Raw genomic sequence first — 19,349 nt, 5'->3', positions numbered from 1 at the left:
TGCTTTTTCTGGTGTCAGCACTCACAAGCCCACGAGCGGGGAAGTTGTGGAATTGTTGAAATTGCCAACCTAGAGCTTTGGTATGGCTGGGGAGTAGTGGAAAGTCCCGATGATTGTCTGGAGCTCTTTGCACCAGACACGTGGAAGCATGGCTGGGAAATGCCATGCTGATGTTGTGATGTCATGGACCTGTGCGTGTCTCCTGGAACACCCGGGCAGGACTGGGAATCCCTGTTCTCCTGGCAGGCAGGAGAGGGCAGTAGTAACACACACATTGACCCATCTGTCCCTGCTACCAGCGCTGACTGCAGCAGGATGTGGCCTTTCTATTATTGACAGACCTCCCTGTGCAATTTCCCGGTGCTTTTAGCTGATAGGATGGGGAGAAAAGGAATTTTGTTCCTAAAAAGTGCTGGATAACAGCCTAAAGCCTGAAGTTCATGGGGGTTAGAGGCAGTGCATGCCCATGATACCTCATCTCAGTAGTGAAGGAGGCTGAGAAATGGATATGGGGCGGTGAGAAAGGTTTGTGAGACTCTTATGTGCCCCTGAGTGGCACAGCCTTTGGGGACGGGACATAAAGGTGATCCAACAATTATTACAACCCATAGCTTTATGATTTCTCACTAGAGACAGGGAAAAATTTGGAAAATTTGCATCATTTTGGTTGAATTGTGTTGTGTGAATGAGACAAATCCTCAGCTAGGAGGCAGGATGTTTGTGGGCTACACAGCAGTGGGGAGACACAACTTGCAGAGAGGAATTTCTTGTGGCCAGCTGGTTTATTCTCATGCCTCTGAAACCCCTGGAGCCCCTAAATGTGGATAGAAGTAAGAACAAGATAATGTTCCACTTACATTATTCCTTTTAATGTACAGAGGAATTAGGAATGTGGTCTATGAGGTCTCTTATCTTCACAACCAGAAAATTCCTGCTGATCCAGATGATGATGCTTTTATCACTCCAGGAAAGGATCATAGACTATATTCATGGGATTCACAAGCATGAGATGTTTGAGTGTCACTGATCTCTGTGTCACTGTCAGGGCAAAGTGCTCCGGATACAAGAGGGACACCAAGGCCAGGAATCTTGCCAAAGCAGAAGGACATTGGGATACAAAAGACAATCCAGCCCTTTCCCCTAGTGCAGGGAAATTCCTCCCTGTTGCATATGTCACAGCCTGGAAGGGTTTTCAAACCCTTCCAGCATGGAGGGGATAATATGAGAGCTCGGATTTGTGGTCTCAGCTCTACTTCAGCCCCAAATATGACGCTGCAGTAAGCACAGCAAGACTGTGAACGTGTTCAAGGTTACCCCACACAGTCAGACCACACACCTAGGGCAGGTCTACCCTACTCCACACAGACTATTTATTCCTGTTTCCCATGGCTCATGAAGGCTAATTCTTCCCTCGTCAAGGCTAATTAACCTAGATGAAATGTTATCCTAACATGGTGTTACTGCTCCAGGGAGATGAGTGGCTTGTTTAGAGTGAAGTCTGATGCCTCTTTGTGTCTTTAATGTCTTTAGCAAAGCTCCCCTGCTGTTGTACATTGTTCCAGTGCCTTTGACTTCAGGGGAGCTCTTGCAGTTTGCATCCAGAGAGGATCTGTCCTTCTGCAAACCAGCTCTCCCTCAGCAGACTAATGATAATTATCCAACAATAACCAGTACTTCAGCAAAGGCTCAGATCTCCTGCTCACACACAAACAGCAGACAAAGCCAGCTTCCATCCCCTAGATCTTACCATGTAATAATATCCTCTGTTCTCATCTAAACCAAAGCATCTGGGATGATGTATGTACCCCCTTAACCACAGACAATGAGAGCACAGCCACTAAAACCCCACTGCAGTAAATAAGGTGCCTCTTTCAGCATCTCCAAGGAGGATCTCACTCACCCGCAGCCGGTGAGCACTGCTGTGACAGCAGCCACCACAATCCCGGCTCCATACTCCCACTCCTCCCTCCCCCAGCCCACAGATCCAACATGGAGAAGTGACAGACCGATTTCTTTTTTTGCCTCCCCGCCCTCCTTACTTCGTCGCTAGGATCATCTTTTTCCTCGCTGTCTGCTCTTTCTGTTCCATGTGCTGTCTGGCAATGTGCTCTCCTACTGCCTTGGCAGGGAATTCTGTTTCACAGGTGTAGCCGAAATCTCTGGCCAAATGTAGTGCTTCCCCTGCGGTCAAACAAAATGGGTCACTCATTTCTTAGGTTTATTATTATCATCATCATCATCATCATCATTATATTGTTGTTATTATTGTTACAGAATTTATTACACTCTAAAAAAACCCAAACATCAGCAAGTCACTTCTGTAGACAGTCATTCCCAAGTCAGTTACATATTTCAGCCCAATTGGCCTGTTGATGTGTAGCCATCAGCTGGTGCCAGGCAGAAGATAGGAAGGATATTCCTCTCATCAGATGGAAGGATGTCCCCCTCAGGAGAAAATACTGGCCATGACACTTGGCCCTGTCTCGCCACCTATGAGTATTGGGCAGCTGCCCAATTTTGCAAGCCCTGTTCATCATCAATATTCAAGGTATGGGAAAAGCAGAAATTTGGAATAAACAACTTTGAAGAACTGAGTCAGCCTTTGGTGCTTCACTGCCTGTGTCTAGAGCCCTCTACCCCAGGAAAGATCCTTGTGGGTAACAACATTCCAGTACATTTGCTTAGAGGTTAAGCTCCACACCAGAGAAGAGCAGACCCCACAGGAGAACTCGATAAATAATCTTGTTTCCAGAAGGATTAAAATTTACTGTTTCCAGTAAACAAAACTGACCAGTCAAAACAATAAGGGAAGATAATGAAGAAGAAAGTTGCACTGAGCACCTCTCTACCTCACTGCAAAGACTGAACATAAGAACCCAACTCTGTGCTGACTGCCAAATGCCTCTGGAAGGACAGGACCCTCTTCACTAGCTTAGAGAATCCAGAATTTAATTTTAGGGCTTACTGAACTCTCTGACCTGCACTCTGTGACTCCAACAATCTCGGTGTGGGATTTATCTGATCAAAAGCAGCTGCCTGGATTGTGAACAGCTGTGCCTAAGTTAGTCTTTGCCTGGTGGGAAATGGGCATTTCCAGATGACACTTGTTCTCATCTCATTGCAGGAAGAAGAAATAGGTCAGCTACCAGAAGCGTATGTTGAACACATCTGCATGAGTGACTAACAGAGATGTGCTCCAGAATAGTTTTGGAGTTCAGGGGTTGTGGACTTTTCACTTTTCTTTTTTTTTTTTCAGAGTTGTGTGTTTGATTTCCATCAGGAGAAGTGGCATTAGACTTTGGCTCTTTGAAGTTCAAAAGGCTGATGCTGTCAGGAGGGATACAGGACATGCAACTCCTCACTTTGAGAATATCTGCAGTGGAATTCATCAGATTAAATGTCAATATTGATGTCTGACTTAATACTTTCAAGTCAATGGAGACAAAGTAGCACTTGAAGCATGTATCATCCTATACTGGAGTAGAAGGCAAAAGGGAATCAGAGGAATTATAGAAAGTCTGGATTAAAACTCAGGAAATCACCTTCTGCTGACAGCATTGCCCTAGATGAGGTTATTCAAGGCTTTTCCAAGCCTAGTCTTGAATGTTTCCTGCTAAGGAAATTTGGCAGCTGTTCTGAGGCAACTTAATACAATATTTAATTATTATTTTAACTTCATTTAATCATTAAATTAAATCATTAAACCCAGAAGTGTTGATTTCTCCCTATTTACTGTGATCTAACATGAGAAGGTGCAATTGCAATGAAGATGGGGAGATGAATCCCATCCTCAGCAAGGCTTGGTTAAGCCAAGGAAGAGGAGAAGTTCCATGGAAACAGTGGTCCTGTGCCAGGGAGAGTATGAGGAATAAGAAACTTCATGCACTGACCTCTACTTCAACTCTATGCTTTCCCTTTTGAGATATTATTGTCTCCCCTTCTACCACTGGAGTTTTCATGGAAAAACACCTTTTGATTCCACAAGAAAATGCTTTACTGTGTGTTCATCTGCCCAGTTTATTCAGGTACTAACAAAATTCATGCACCACTCCCAGGCAATCTGTTTGCTGGTAGCAGCCAGCTACAACCTCTGCAGCTGTAACCAACTTTACAGCAAAAATGGAAGATTATAGTCCAAATCATCTGCTTTGTTTGTATTTTTTTAAATATGATTTCCCATATTCCTAAAAAGAATGAAGACATTAACAAGCACTCACTATCTCTGGGCTGAAAGGAGAAACAATTTCCACTTAGTTTACAGCTTCTAGAAAAGTAAAATAATTTTCAGTGAAAGCAAAATGTATTTCACTGATAACTTAACAGAGAATCAGAAGAAAAGGTATAGAGCTGACTGATTGCTTTGCATTTCAAACATCTATCTCAGATTTCTTCATGGGTGAGAAAGGATACAAATTTAAGCCATGGTTTTTACATTTCTGTAGAGTAGTTTCAAAATGTCTATTTCAGATATGCTTTTAGTCTTCCTTAAATAAAGACTTACAGAGTAAATCTATTTTAGAAGAGCATCAGGTTTTTCTTTTCAACTAAATTATGTTAAAATACTTGATAGGTTTATCTTCATTCATCTTCATTACCTTAATTTATCTTCATCATTTTCATGGAAAGAAAATAAAAGTCAAACCCTTTGAAGCTGTCATCAGGTGGAATTGCAATTCTCCAGACAGCTTCAGCATGGTCCCAGTCAGTCCCAGTAGCAACTCAAGGAATACAGACAGCAAAAAATTTAAGCATTTAGCCATTGGAAAAGTCTTGGTTTCTTCAAGAGAGCAGAGCTTTTTGTGTTGAAATGTAGGCACTCATTTAACATGATCAACAACTAAGTGACTGAAATGTGAATGTTTCCACTTACTGTTAGAAAAAAGGGAATGAAAATGTGAATTGTCATTCCAATTCATATTTACAAGATGGTTCATATGATTTGCTAGAGCTGAAAATTTGCTAGAGCTGAGAAAATTATACTAAACTGTTCTGAAAATCTGAGAAAATTATTCAAAAGTATAAAACCTGTCTGGAGTTGGGATTGTGATTATGATATAAAACCTTTTGAGCAAATAGAAACAAAATTACTTATCTCTTCATGGACATAGATTGGTAAAAATGTAGGTACAAATGTAATTACTGTTTTTAATGAAGTAATAATTATAATACTTTAAATTAAAATTTAAAATATTTTTTGCTGGAAATGGAAAGCTCACACTAAAAATGCATGTAAGAGCTATGCATATTTATTCATATAAGCATACATATACTATAAGGAGTAGGCATCCTGAATTATAACTACAAATTCTAAATTAAAATAAAAATTTGGACTTGAGAACACTCTGCAAAGCATAAGTTCTCCTGTCTCACTGTTGATCAAAGTTATAATAAACCAGGACCAAATAATGATTTGATATTTAGAAGTGTACTGTGATATATTTTTGTGAGTAGATGTGCCTTTAATTACTGTACAGTAGGATTAAGTCTACTTGGTGGGGGAAAGTAGTTTATACAAAATATCATAGAATATGGTTTTTGTTTTCCTACAGCATAATTCAGACAAACATTTACTTTGGGAGAAAATGTGTAAATGTTGGAAATGTGGATGAACTGGTCTTTTTTCTTTTACCTTAGATTTCCCATCTTCTGCCTAGCTGTTATTTACATCATGATAAAGGTAGAACCCACTAAACCCCCTGACTTTTCTAGTTACTTGCCTTTTTTCAATCTAAATTCAACCTAAAGTCCAATTTTGCCGTGTGTGACGCCCCAGCCCGTTCCTCCTGCCGAGGTGAAGAGCGGATGTTGGGAATCTTGGACTCCCCTTGGACCCAGCTCTGCAGCTCCTGGCAGCGCTGCCTCTGCCCTGCAGGTTGACAGCTGGCCAGAGAGCTTTGCGAGGTGGAAAAGGAGAGGTGCTGGAGCAGAACTGGCAGGGACAGCTCTGGGAAGCCTCGGTGGGGTGAGCAGCACCCCAAAAGGTTTCTGTGAGCAGCTGCAAGGAGAGGCATGAGGGGCCAGCAGGAGTGAGAGCTGCTCCTGCGCGGGGTGAAGGCAGGAGCCGTGTCCCCAGGAGAGGGACACTCAGCATCTGAGCCTCCCACTCTCTCCTCGGCTGTGCCTCCTCCGGATGCTCTACCCAGCAGAAATGTTACTCAGGGGGAGGAGGGACAGGCGGGAGGTGGAAGGGAAGTTTATTCTATTTGTAGGGTGAGAAGAGAGGAGGAACAAGTGGAAGGATATTTAAACAAAGGCTGGTGGGGGAGAAGTGTGATAGTTGAGAGCACGATGAAAAAAGAAACCACTGACCTATTTTTCTCAGGAGTTTTGATCCCCAAATGTTGAATGTCATTAATTCTGTGTCTAGGAAATTCAGCGTCTTAATCAGGTTTGACAGAAAAACAAACTCTAGAATTTTTTATTAGTTTTTATTTTTTCCTTTTTTTTTTTTTAATCTGATGGTTCAAAAATCATTCATGCACTGCTTTAACCTGCATCTGCAATCACATTTATGTTTTGTAAGTGACCCATTCAAACAGAAGGGAACACATCGCCTCTTTTCACATCCTTCCTTGCTCCCACTGGAGAAGCCTTTGACTCTTTTGAGCCCGCAGTAAAGCTTAGCCTTGGAAATACTAGTATTTATCTGAGGAGCCTTTATTTTACAGCTAATATGTTGGAATTTTCCTTTTGGAGCTCGTAAGAAAAATGACCTTTCCCTCCATCTAGTCTAGGCACTAGAGGGCATCCCTCGCCTGCAGGTTGCACAAAGATGTGTCCCCCAAACTGCTCAGGAGAGTCCTGCGACACTGACTTCATCCTCCCTGTCTGCCTTTCTGCTCGTTGTGATGATTTATGTGCATGACAAAGAGAACAGAACTGATCTGTCAAACAATTCTTATTTTGGGCCGCAGATGTCCCTAGCAAAGACTCTCTAGAGATGAGACCTGATCAAGCCAGCAGTAAGCATCCTGCAGCAGAGCAGAACTCCAAAGAGAAAAAACTTTGCAGAAAACAGGAGGCCACAGAATAATGTTCATAAAATCTGGACCTTCATATGACAGCCAAAGCCTAGAAATAAATTTCAGTTCTTTCTGGAGCTTAACAGACTCCCCAAAACTCAATTTTTTCAGTACATTTTAGAGGAAGAGAATTATGAGTCATGCCAGAGATTTTTGACTTGGTTTTGGTCAATAATGCAACTAATTTTGCCTTATCTTGTATCACATATATATTCAAGAGGTTGGTCATGCTTTTACCTTCAAGAGACATTAAAACCTCAATATATTGAAGACTGTGAGGACCTTTAATAATAATAAATTTAGAACCATATAAAGAAGTTAAGAGTGACACAATCCTGGCTTCTTACGAGAGGTACACAAAGTGTACCTGATATTTTGGAGATTTAAACAAATAAAACTAACAAATTATTATTGTTATTATTTCAATTTCTGTATTGCTATCACACAGAAAAAGCTCATGCTGCCTTCTCTCTGGATTCTCTAAACCACAGAATAAGCCTGTGTCCTATTTCTGCCTCCTCCAGCAGCAGGAACCATTGAAGGACGGTTTTCCTTGAAGAAATTGTGCTGTAAGTTAGTTCCACCTGCAAGGAATATCTGCATGTCCAAAGTGAGGACAGCTTATACCACCAATAATTCAATGAGCACCTCCAAGTTTGACCCAGGATTAGTTACACAGACAGGAAATGAGCTTCACTTAGTTTTCTGTTGGAATGTTAACACAGCGGTGCCATTCCCAAAAATACCATTGGCTACAATTCACTATTAAGCATATCCAGGCAAAAAAGGTCTCTGCCAAAGTGAGCTCAGGCACATCAGCATTTATCTTTAGGACTCACAGCAAGGCAGTCCAAGAACAGAGGCAACACCAGAGGTTTGATAGCAGGTTTGTTCCTGGCTTTGAATAAAGGCAGGGGGGTGGGCACAGCTACATTTCTGGGAAGCAGGAATCTCATCCTGACTTACAGTAAAGGTTCTCAGCCATCAGCCCCAGGCCAGCAGTTGTCAGACAGGTGCCTCCCTCTCAGGCTCTTCTGATGAATGAATAGCTGGTCACATAGAATCCCAGAACCACGGAATGGTCTGGGTTGGAAGAAACCTTAAAGATCAACCAGCTCCACACCCTGTCATGGGCAGGGACACCTTCCACTATCCCAGGTTGCTCCAAGCCTTGTCCAGCATGGCCTTGGACACTTCCAGGGATCCAGGGGCAGGCACACCTTCTCTGGGCATCCTGTGCCAGGGCCTCACCACCCTCACAGGCAAGATTTTCTTCCTAATTTCAGATTTCAGCTTAAAGCCATTGCTCTGTTTACTAATAAAACCCAGCTGTGTTTATTCTGCCCTGACCCAAGATGCCTGAAGGTTGGAACAGCCCTTGCTCCTCTAACTTGGTATCTTTTCTAAGACTGTAGCTCCATGAGAGCTTCCTCTTTCAAGCAGATGTGATATGGACACACCTGTATTTCAGAGCAGCCCCACTGAACTTTCTGTGCCCAGTGACCCCTGAAAATCTCAGTCCCTTGTCATAGATGCTGAAAATCTCCAGTGTTGAGGATTCAATGGTATTTCTACCTTGAAGAGTCTCCACCCTTTGGGATAATAAAAAACTCACAAAGTCCTGAGCAAGCTCTTCTAATTGACCCTGCTTGGAGCAGGAGGATTGGCCTGGGAGATCACCAGAGGTGTCTTCCAGCCTCAATCCTTCTGTAATTCTGTAATTCTGTGATAATATGTGCTGAGACCTCAGCCTACTTGCCTAGATCTGTATGGACCTTTCAGGCTATGACTGTAGGAAGTATTGACCTTTAGGATGAGCTGAGTTCTCTCAGCATCAAGGAGGAGGGATCTGAAATTCCCAGAGCTGCATCTCACAGCCAAACAACAAACTGGGTACTTAGTGGATTCACCCAGAACAGAAGAGATGCAGGTAGAGTTTCTTCCCTTTGCCTGAGGGGTTTGAACCTGCATCTCCCAGCTGAAGGTTTGAAGAACCTGGCAGTATTTGGTGAATGATATTTAAACAACAAATAAAGGCCAAGAAAGAATCTCCTGAGCCTGTCTAGATATTATCTGAAAACAGATTTCATTCATTTATGTGTGTGGGGAAAAGGCTTGTCTAAATATTATGCTTTCTTATGGGAGATAAAAAAAATCATCACATTTTTGGACCAGCTCCAGGAAATTCATAAGTTAAAAAAAAAGGAGGATAAACAAACCTACTTACAGAGTTAGTATAAGACATTCATCTCTCTCAGAAGAACACTCAGAACATCGATTTGTAAGCACAAATCAATGCTGAGGAAACTGCAGGACCAAGAGACTTGCTAGGAGCCAAGATATCCAAGAGTAAACTTCCATTCTGCCACTCACTCTTTCTGTGGCTTTAGGCAAGTCAAGTCTCTTTATACAAAATACAGATCATGGAATTTAACCCTATGGATGAAAAGGGTTGCACGCCATGAAACATTTTAATTATATTATATTGCAATATTAGAGACCCTACCTTCTACCAGGGAAGTCAGGAGTGTGACATTTGCTGCTTTTCTTCTTCCTGCAGGCAAATTTAGTCCAAGTCTGTCTAATTTTTCTCGCAAGCAGCGTCCTCCGTTCTTGGATTTTGCTCTGTCATGAGAGAACAGCAGGAAAGAGAGATATTTGTCATTATTCTGCACCTTTCCCCCATGTTAATATAAGCCTAGAAATTGTACACACTTTATTAATGAATATGTTGGGTAATGCCTGCAGTAGTGACATCCATGGGAAATATTTCAGAGCTGTATTCCTAATTTCCTGCTTCCTCTAGGTGATTCTTTAACATTGGCTCTTTGGCAGAGTTAGAGGTTTTAATGCCTGTCATGAGGGCATCAGATCTTCAGGCAGTTTCCACCTAGTGGAACCCAGTGTCCTGATTTGGGCACAGCACCTGGGCTTACAGTGACTAAACGTAAATATTGGCAGTGCAAACACTTATATCTGATTTAGCCAAGCCAGGCTCCAAAGACAAATTAGAGAGAAAACATGACTCTCTAGAATTAGATTAGACAGATATCCACAATGAGTGAACTTTACTCATCTGTCTTGTCTGCTATTAAAGGAAGCCAGGTAGCTACTTAAATGTAGAGGTCTATGTGGAAACCAGCTCTAACTATCCCTCTATAATTTATGTTGAGATCTGGGTATTTAGAAATGTTGTCTATAAAGCCCAAATCTCACAAGTAAGAAGGCCAAGGGAATAGGAAATGCTGAAGCTGAAATCTCAGCCATCACTGGTTATCTGTGTCCCTGTGCCAAACACCTACATCCCACTGTTCTCACACAATGGGTCCTGGTGTGTCCCAGCTGCTTTTCTGCTGCACCTCAGTGTTTGAGGCATTTCAGACTAATCCACTTAGGCATCAGATGTAGGTTCAAATTCTTCCTCAGCCTGAGGGAATTTAAACCTGTATCTTTCAAACAGGTGCAGCAGTCAGCTGACAGCAAATAACCAATGTTAATTTGCTTAAACAATTAATGAAACAGTGACTGGAACCCTGATACCTACCATCGCAAATGAATGACCTGTCCATTAATTAGGTAAGAGTCTAGACCTTTGCTTTTTGTACAAGAAATACATAATTAACCCCAAACAAGACTGAGGGGCCCTCAGTTTAGAAAAAGGAATCAATGAGTAGCAAAACTAATTAAATAAACATTTTCAGGTTCATGTTAAGTTCCTTCAGGCAGAAGAAGAAACCAAACATGGAATATCAGCATTTGGATGTCTCTTTTTATGCATTAAAACATACCACAATTTTGGCCAATTGTTTGTCAGGAAATATCTTCTGAAAATAATTTTTTCTTTATTCAGAAGAACACTTTATTCCCAAAGCAAGCTATTTGGGAAAACAGGTAACCAGTGGCTGCTGACAGGATGCAAAAACAAGCCTTCAAGGTCTCAGGAAACAATCAATGATATTTTATTTTCCTACATCTTTCCTGGTCAAATACAGAGTGTTTGAGTCTGTTCCCCAGCTGTGAAACCCTCAGTTACAAACTGACCAAATCTGTTCCATTGCTCTCTCTGATTCATAAAACTGAATTAGCACATCCAACCTGCAGACAGGGAGGAGCCCCTGGCTTTTGCAAAGTCCTGAACCATGGCCAGGGTTAATTTGGGAGAGGAGATATTTAGTCTGGGTCAAAAACCTGTGGGGATCATTCAAACATTTTAACAGAGAAGTGAGCCCCCACATTCAAGTCGATACCCTTGAATCCATACTGATGTATTGATGCAATCTGCAGCATGAATATTTAAAATGAAAATTAGCTGAAGGTTTCTCCAGGATGAAACAAATAGAGGGGAAAATTTTGAATGTAGATTTTGGATTCCATTACCCATAGAGGCAGTTGAATGGGACTTATGCCTTGAAAACAATTTATGGTCTATAGTAATTTCTCTCCAAGATGTTTCAAGACAGCTCTGGAGTGCCTGCATGTCTCAGGCTGGGTAAAATGACTTTCAGTATAAGCACAAGGATCAGTGTGGCCGTCAGTGCCAGCAGTGAAATCGCCGATGACTTTCCAGCTAGTTTTGATCAAAGGGTGTTCAAGCAGCTGATGCCATCTGAGCTGACGCCTCAGGGACACCGTGACTTAGATATGCCTGGCTGAATTACAGTTTCCTCCTACTTTTCTTCTTGCAATGTGAGGCACAGCCTGCCCCTTTCTTTCTTTCTGCTCCTTCTCTCTGCAGGTGTCTGCTCTGGTCAGTGAAGGGTCAGAGGCAAAACTTTACCTAATTATTTGCTTCTCCCCCAGTATCTCACAATGAGAAAAGTAAAACCATCTTCTTCTTTTTTGTGCTTAAAAAAATATGTAGAAGGAAGAAAAAGGCATCCCTACACCTTGGTGTTTTATTTTTTTGTTGAGTAAGGGCTGTAACTATTGCAAAATGGTTTCCTTTTAAGACTGTTTCTCAGCTAGAATTTAGATTTCTAGGTCTGGTGAAATTTTCCACACATTGAATTTCCCTTTTTTTTTTGCTCAAAACAAGTCAAAGCTACATCTATCCACATCTGATGAGTAACTGAACAGAGGAGGTCAAAAAAAACCCAGTTTGATGAAAAATGTAAACTTGCTAATGTACTAAAAATCCCCCAGTGTTCCCTCCTCATCCATCCCCTTCTGTTCACCTCAAATGTGGCCACTATCCAAGTAAGGGGGAAAAAATTAAGCCCATCTGTTGAAAATAAAAAAGTTACAGTAGTTACAGCATTGTCTAGGAGTTGTTATCCTCACCTTCAACTTACCTTCTCAAAATACCTCCGAGGAGGGAGGCGTTGAGGCATTCTGGTGGTGACAGGCGCCTCTTCACCTCTGCGATGGTCACTTTGTACTTGGAAGTGGAGCTGAGCAGAGACAAGCGACCAGGAACAGAGCAGAACAGGTCGGTGGGGTTGACAACACAGGTGCCACCTACAAAAAAAATAAATATTAAAGTGAGGGAAACCTCCTCTACTGTGTTTCGACAAACTCAACCATGAAGAACAATTCTGCGGTTCTCTTGTGGTTGGTTTTGTTTGGGTTTGGTTTTTCTTAGGGTGTGTGTGCTTTGGTTTTCTGTAATATTATTGAGATAAATGAATGTGTTGGAATTTCAGTGTGAGAATAGTGAATTATTAGATCTCATAAGATTTACAGTCAAAACACCTTGTTATGATTATTTGATATAATTTGATTTCATGCTCTGAAAAAATTACTGATTATCACTAAGGTATCTCCAATCTAGTATGATTAAAAAAATAAGATCAAACCCTCACTCACAATTTAAAAAAACCAAAAGGTTTGTGAAAATACTGGGATGTTGGTTCTAATGAGAAATGTTAAATTTAGCTCTCAGAGCAGAATTTAGGATTACAAAGGTGCAAGAGCACTGTTGGTGTGCAGTGATTTGCAGCAAGAAGAGCTTTCCACACCTTTGAACTCATAAATTCCTTCCAAAGTTAGGTCAAATCCTCAGCTGATATTAACGATTGAAATCTATTGAACTATGACAGTTTATCTCAGGTTAGCTCTGCAATTGTTTATTTCTTGAGAGTGGCAATTACTTGGCCTGGGTCTAAAACTGCTGAATGATCACCAAATCTTTCAGTCAAGACTGTGATCAATAACTCCTCAGGCAAAACTGAGCTTTTAAATTAAAGTTAGTATGAGAGAGAGAAAGAGAGAAAACTTTCTCTTCAACTGATCCAAGAGAGTATTACAAACTCCCAGGGAAAAAAAATAAAGAAATAATCTTAAGGACTAACACATATTTTATCACCAAACACAAAACACTTTTCTTTGACCTGCCTTCTCCAACCTAACTACAACAAAAAAATTCTGTGGAAGAAATAAATCTTAGCACTGCATGCACTATTATTCCCTGGGGGAAAGATGAGAAAAAGAAGAATGAGCTGCATATGACAGTGATACAAAATATCATATAATTCAATGCACTACTAGAAGGAGTTCAGATGGTTTGTGTGAGGATGATGATGTGAAGACCTTCTTAGAGCAGAATTAATCTGTACTCATCACTCATGCTTACAGGAAGCACACTGCATCTTTTAAAATACCCTGATAGTTTCTTTTTTCCTGTGAACACCTTAAACTTTTATAATACAAAAGCTCACAGCTGCACTTAAAAATTTAAGCTTCTAACCTAATTCTATAATGAGAATAGAATAGAATAGAATAGAATAGAATAGAATAGAATAGAATAGAATAGAATAGAATAGAATGACAATTAAAAGCTCACTTTAGGCAAGATCCTACACCTTTTTCTTTATCAACTTACACATGCAGCCCTCTTAAAATTAAGGTGACTCTGTTCCACTTCTCACAGAGACAGACTGAAGGATGAACCTTCATTAAATGCAGACTATTGCTTGCTTACATAAGGCAAACAGAATTTCTTTCCAAATATTTCAGCTCTTGAAGGTATATTTAAACATTTGTGCTGACAGCAACACCAGAAAAGAACATCTCTTGGTATCAATCCCAGATGGGTGAGATCCTGACTCAGTACAGAAGGGTATTTTATGACTTCTAATTATGTTCCAGGGCAGATATTAGTGTCCACTTCTTAGACAGGCTATAGAGACAATTCATGCATCACCAAAATACAGGCACATCAAGGGCACTGATGCACATTTTTACGCAGCTCAAAGCTACAATTAATGAGCTCATACGCTCAAACACAAAAATCTGGCGCCACATGCCTGAAGTAATTTTGGGTCTGTGTTGTTTTGGTGTGTTTGGGTTTTCTTTGGTAGATTTTCTTTTTTTTTTTTCCAGAAACCTGTAAATATTTTCAAGCAACATTTTCCAACTTCTGGTCTGTCAGGTACATTTGTGAAGAGCGTTAACACTGAGTAGATCTGTTTGTTTGGCATCTGCCACACAATGCACATGCACACGTGTATATATATATATGTGTCAAGAAAACAGTAGCACTGTCTACATATTTATTTACTTCAATGAGTCTCTAGATTTTATAACGAGTGAGACTGTACTGAAATCAGTGTCATATTAAAGTTCATCTCCTTGCCAGGTTAAGCCAGTATGTGCACCCTTTATGCCAGATAAATAATTGTTCCTTTAATCCAAAAACCTGTTACCCTGCAGCTGCTCCTACCCTAACCAGAATTTACTGGAACACTTCTTATTACTATTTAGTAGAAAGTTGCTTACAGTCTGAAATATTTTAAAATATCATGCCCAAGCAACGTGATCTAAACCAAAGCAATTCCAGGTAAGCCAGGTATGGGTTAAAAGTAAAAGAACTCAGCAAGTCTAGGTCATTTGCTTTCCAGAAACATTGGGAACAAGTAGCAAATTACAGGAAGGTAAAATCTATTGCATATAATTATTTCACTCTATTAATTATTCATTGACACAGCAACAGAGAGCAGTGTGGTGCCTTCTAGATGAAGATCTGTCTTTGTCACAAGCTGTGTGCATTTTTGAAGGCACAAATTTCCTACCACAAACACCACCTTGGGAAGGAGATGGATGAAGTCCTGGCCTTTGCACCATGTGGTAAACAGGAAAAGGCATAGAGGGCTGCTGGAAAGAGAGGAGAAAGGAGAAGGGCAGCCACACAGGAAGATGAAGGACTAGGCTTCTTGTCAAACACAAGCTTCAGAGTATTCCTTCCTTCCTTCTGGTCATGTGTTAGAGTGATTTTGCAAAGCAGCTTAACACAAAGACCACAAGATATGTTTTAAGGTGAACTAAACAGCAGTGGCAACAACCAGCTTTTCTTCCCATCACAATGCTACTGTAGGTGCTGCTGGAAAAGTCAATCCTCACTTAATTGTTGAACCAATCTTGTCATAACAGAGTACTTGAGAGTTAGGATGCTAAGATACCAGCAGAAGAAGCAGAAATAATGCCTCAAAACCAGAGTGGAAATAATGCTTTTTGTGAGTCTAGTGATTCAGTCTGGAGATGCCTATTACTCTCAGCAGATTTTGCTGGCTTTGGAAATTTTTAGACTAACTTCTGGTGCCAGGGCATGTAAAATGCCTCAGCCCATCAAATTAAGAGCCCCACATGCAGAAACAGCAAAGTAATTTGCCCACAAGCATGCCTGAAGGAAGGAAAGCTGTGGCCCTTGCACCCAGACTTGTTATCCATGGCATTCTTCCTATGGCAAAGCCAGAGAATGGAAAAGGAGAGCAGGCAGACAGTGAGATAACTGGTGGGATCATACAGCTGATTGTCCCAGTAATTTTGTGCTCTGAGTACCACATGAAATGAGCCTGTGAGTGTTAAGAAGGCTCTTTTTAGGACAACCATAGGGAAGTGATTACATAGTCTGATCTGACTTCCTCTGTTGCCATAAGACATTACTTTGAAGATGACTGTAAATGGTGATGGTTGTGCTCTTACAGCCAGAGGTCTGGAAACAGAGGCAGGACAAGATTTAGGCAAAGGGAGAATTATAATTTATATTGCAACTGATAGATTAGGGGGAAAAAATAAAGGAGGGAAGATTTCAGGTGCTCCATCCCTTCTTTAAGGCTTCTCTCTCATCCGACTCTATTCCATTATTTTTTCATTCATGACAGTTTTAGCCTCTGGTCTATCATCTTCATGTTGATTTCAATAAATACAATTGCTCACAAGATAAATATGGGTGGGAAAGAGAGATGATTTGTGCAGCTCATCTCATCTAGATGAGATACCAAGGGCCCAAAACTGCTGCATACTGAATCTCCAAATTACCTAAAGAGAACATATATAACCTGAGGTAGTTAAAGATGTTCTTACTCATTGCAAAGGGTTGGACTAGATGACCTTTAAAGGTCTCTTTCAACACAAAATATTCTTTGATTCTAATCTATAACTATTTTCAAGTGGCCTGAGAGAGAGGAATGGCAAAAGACTATGTTTGTTTTTTATTACTTTACTTTGGTGGCCCAATCCTTTTCCTCCTAACTGTCTGGTTCATGCTCCACACAGGGTTCTCCTTCATGAAAACTCTGCTTTTGCTTTGTTTCCCAAGCCTAGAACAAACAAAAGTTAGGCTATGTTGTGCTGGAAAAGGTAGTCAGAAAAAACATGGGGAGAGCATTTTCCCTCTCTTATTCCTGTCTCCACATCAAATAGCACCCGTCGGTACAAAATGCCAGCACAAGCGATGATGGGTTGTGCAGCTGACAGCAGGGAGAACAGAGCCATGCTCTAACCCTCCCTCCTTGTCAGCACAATGAAAATCCCAATAACGCACGTGGCCAGGGCGCTGGGTCTGTTTTGGTTGCAGGTTCCCTTTGTACAGATGAAGAGAACAATAGGGTGGTTGGAGTGTGGTGGTTTGTTCTGATTTAGTTACTCGGGCACCTGCTGAAATGCCAGGCTCCCATACACCATCAAGGTAAAATATTTGTGCATCCTTTCATTAATAAAACCAACATTCTGAAATACTTTTTATACTTATCATAAGTAATGTTTGTTTGGTGTTTTTTTCCAGGAATGACAGAGACAAGTGTCCATCAATGTCACTAGATGGTTTTGACACTTTAAATAGAATTTTAAAAAAATATTTGTCTATAATTTTGTGCATCCTTACACTCTGCAAAGCCGTATTTTATTTGTTAATTATAGCAGCCACAATATGAGAAATGTTTTATATTCATTCAATACAACATAGTCCCTTTCTCCGAGACATTCACCTGTAAATGTCATGCCCCTATGTAAGAAAACATCATAATACACTGGTGACAACAGTGCAGAAGTGCTGTTTATTTTGTTTTTCAGGATATAGACGTTTGTGTACTTGTGTACATTATTAAGTATAAGCACACCTGAATGTCAACAGATTGATCTTATATAAAATATTAATAGCATGCTATGCTTTTTATTAGTCTATTATTTATATCTACAGATGCTGTTTGTGGGATCCTCCAGTTTATAGTTTATTTTCTGCTCTGTGCTGAAATTCTGGCAAGTTTAGAGTGCATTACAAAATAAAGACATTAGAATCTGTCTCTCCTTAGCTTTCTTCCCTTATCATGTAACAAATGTAAGCAAGCAATTATCAGCACAGATTTTTTCAGTACTGTTTAATCCCATTTTCAGTTCCAAAAGGTCTATAAGCAATTTAAAATGTTTTCCAAATTATCCTCACATGACCCAGTCATTTACATCAGCAGCTAAATATTCAAAACTCTAAAACTAATCTACATTTGTCAGGAAAAATAGAAAGTACTGCAATTTTTTTTGTTGCTTTTGGTTTTTTTCCCCAGTTATTCTTTTAGTTTCATTTAACAAACTTTTTGTCATGTTGGTAGCCACATAAAACCAGCTCATGCCACGAACACAAAAAATTCAGACATGTTCCCTCACTACAACATTCATGTCAAGAAAACAAAGACATGCCTGCATGCACAGAACATGAGAAATTTTTAAATATAAACCAAAAGAAGCAGTAAGATTGAGGGTATCACCAGCAGTTTATAAGACCAGCCTCTTACCTACACCAGGTTTTTAAGGATATTAAGAGTTTTAAGTGTAAGCAAGGTTTTAAAAATAGCTTGGGATAAGTAAGGTGGAAAATAGAATAATATGAATAAGTGGGTTTGTTACAGGAAACCGGCTTTAAATACTGTATGAACATGTAAAAATATCTCCTGCCCCCAGGACCAGCCCTCCATTATCGAGGTGTATCAGCACTGACACAGGAGAACTTCTGCAACTCCTGGGCTGAAGAGTAAGAGGCAAACCATACCCAAAAGAAAAGACATCTGCTTCATTCCTCTTTCGTTTACACGAGGGAAATGTATCTTCCCAATCCGTGCCTCTGGCTCGGGAAAGCCGCTGAGCGCTGCTGGAGAGTGCCCGCGCCCCTGCGCTGGCTCCCGCGGGACAAAGGCTTGGGCAGGCTGTGTGCGGGGTGGGACGTGTGTGTGAAGGTGTGGCAAAGCTTCGAGGCTCTGCTCAGGGTGAGTTAAAGGGGAATCTGTCCCAGGAGGCGCTGGCTGGCTGTGTGCGTGTGTCCTGGACGTGTCGTGTGTTCGTTGTGTGCCCACTTGTCGTGCGCTCTTACACGCTTCACTCCCGGTGTGTGTGCCTGGGTTCGTGGGGTTCCAGGGGTATTTCTGCGTGGTGCACGTCCCGTGTGTGCCTGGCTTCAAAATCTCCCGAGGCAGGCAAAGCTGGGACTGAGCAGATCGTGACACCCCGCTGCTCGAAATGGAGCGAAGCGAGATAGAAAAGATATAATACACAACTTCTACCCCAGCAGGAATGGGAAGCAGCACAGAGTCCCAAAGCTGGGACAACGCAGCCCAGGGACTTTCCATGACCCTCCTGTCCAGAGCCGGAAAATACACCTTTTGTAGGTCAGCAGGGAAAACAAACAAACGACCAAAAAAACATCCCCTAGAAACAACCAAACCTCAAACAGACAAACAAAACCTCGCCGAAAGATCAAACCAAAATAAAACAAACCATCAATCAAACAAACAAACAAAAAACCTCTCAAAACCCAGCCTGATCTCTTCGCCAAACTTCTGCCAAAGGTCTGACCGCGGCCAGGAGCGGAGGAGCTCCGCTCCCTGCGGCCCGGCCGAGCGCTCGGTGTCCGGGCAGAGCCCGTCAAACCCCCTCCATCCCCTTCCCCAGCCCCAAACTCCCGGCGAGCTGGAAGTCGCCGAATGATTTGGCTTTAGTCGGCTGGAGATTATCTCAGCTGGAGCCGCGAAAGCCATTAATTAAGCCAGCTATTTAGGATTTTTAATGCGATTTAAATTGGCCCTTGGAACAGAAAAGAAAAGAAGAGAAAAGAAGAAGACAACA

The 19,349-nt window shown here is 41.3% G+C and overlaps 1 protein-coding gene across 6 annotated transcripts in view; it reads right to left on the bottom strand.

Annotated features, from left to right (window-relative positions):
• Positions 1 to 19,349, bottom strand: part of TFAP2D (transcription factor AP-2 delta) — a 53,306-nt gene that overhangs the window by 23,719 nt on the left and 10,238 nt on the right. For all 6 annotated transcript variants that reach the window (XM_021527214.2, XM_021527215.2, XM_021527218.2 and 3 more), the window contains 3 exons: positions 12,314 to 12,479; positions 9,529 to 9,647; positions 2,040 to 2,181 (listed from right to left, as the gene is read on the bottom strand). In XM_021527214.2, the coding sequence (XP_021382889.1) occupies positions 2,040 to 2,181; positions 9,529 to 9,647; positions 12,314 to 12,479 (427 nt within the window). The remainder of the gene's footprint in view (positions 1 to 2,039; positions 2,182 to 9,528; positions 9,648 to 12,313; positions 12,480 to 19,349) is intronic.

This window comes from Lonchura striata, chromosome 3, assembly GCF_046129695.1.
Source record: "Lonchura striata isolate bLonStr1 chromosome 3, bLonStr1.mat, whole genome shotgun sequence".
NCBI lineage: Eukaryota > Metazoa > Chordata > Aves > Passeriformes > Estrildidae > Lonchura > Lonchura striata.
This window is presented reverse-complemented; position numbering and strand designations above follow the sequence as displayed.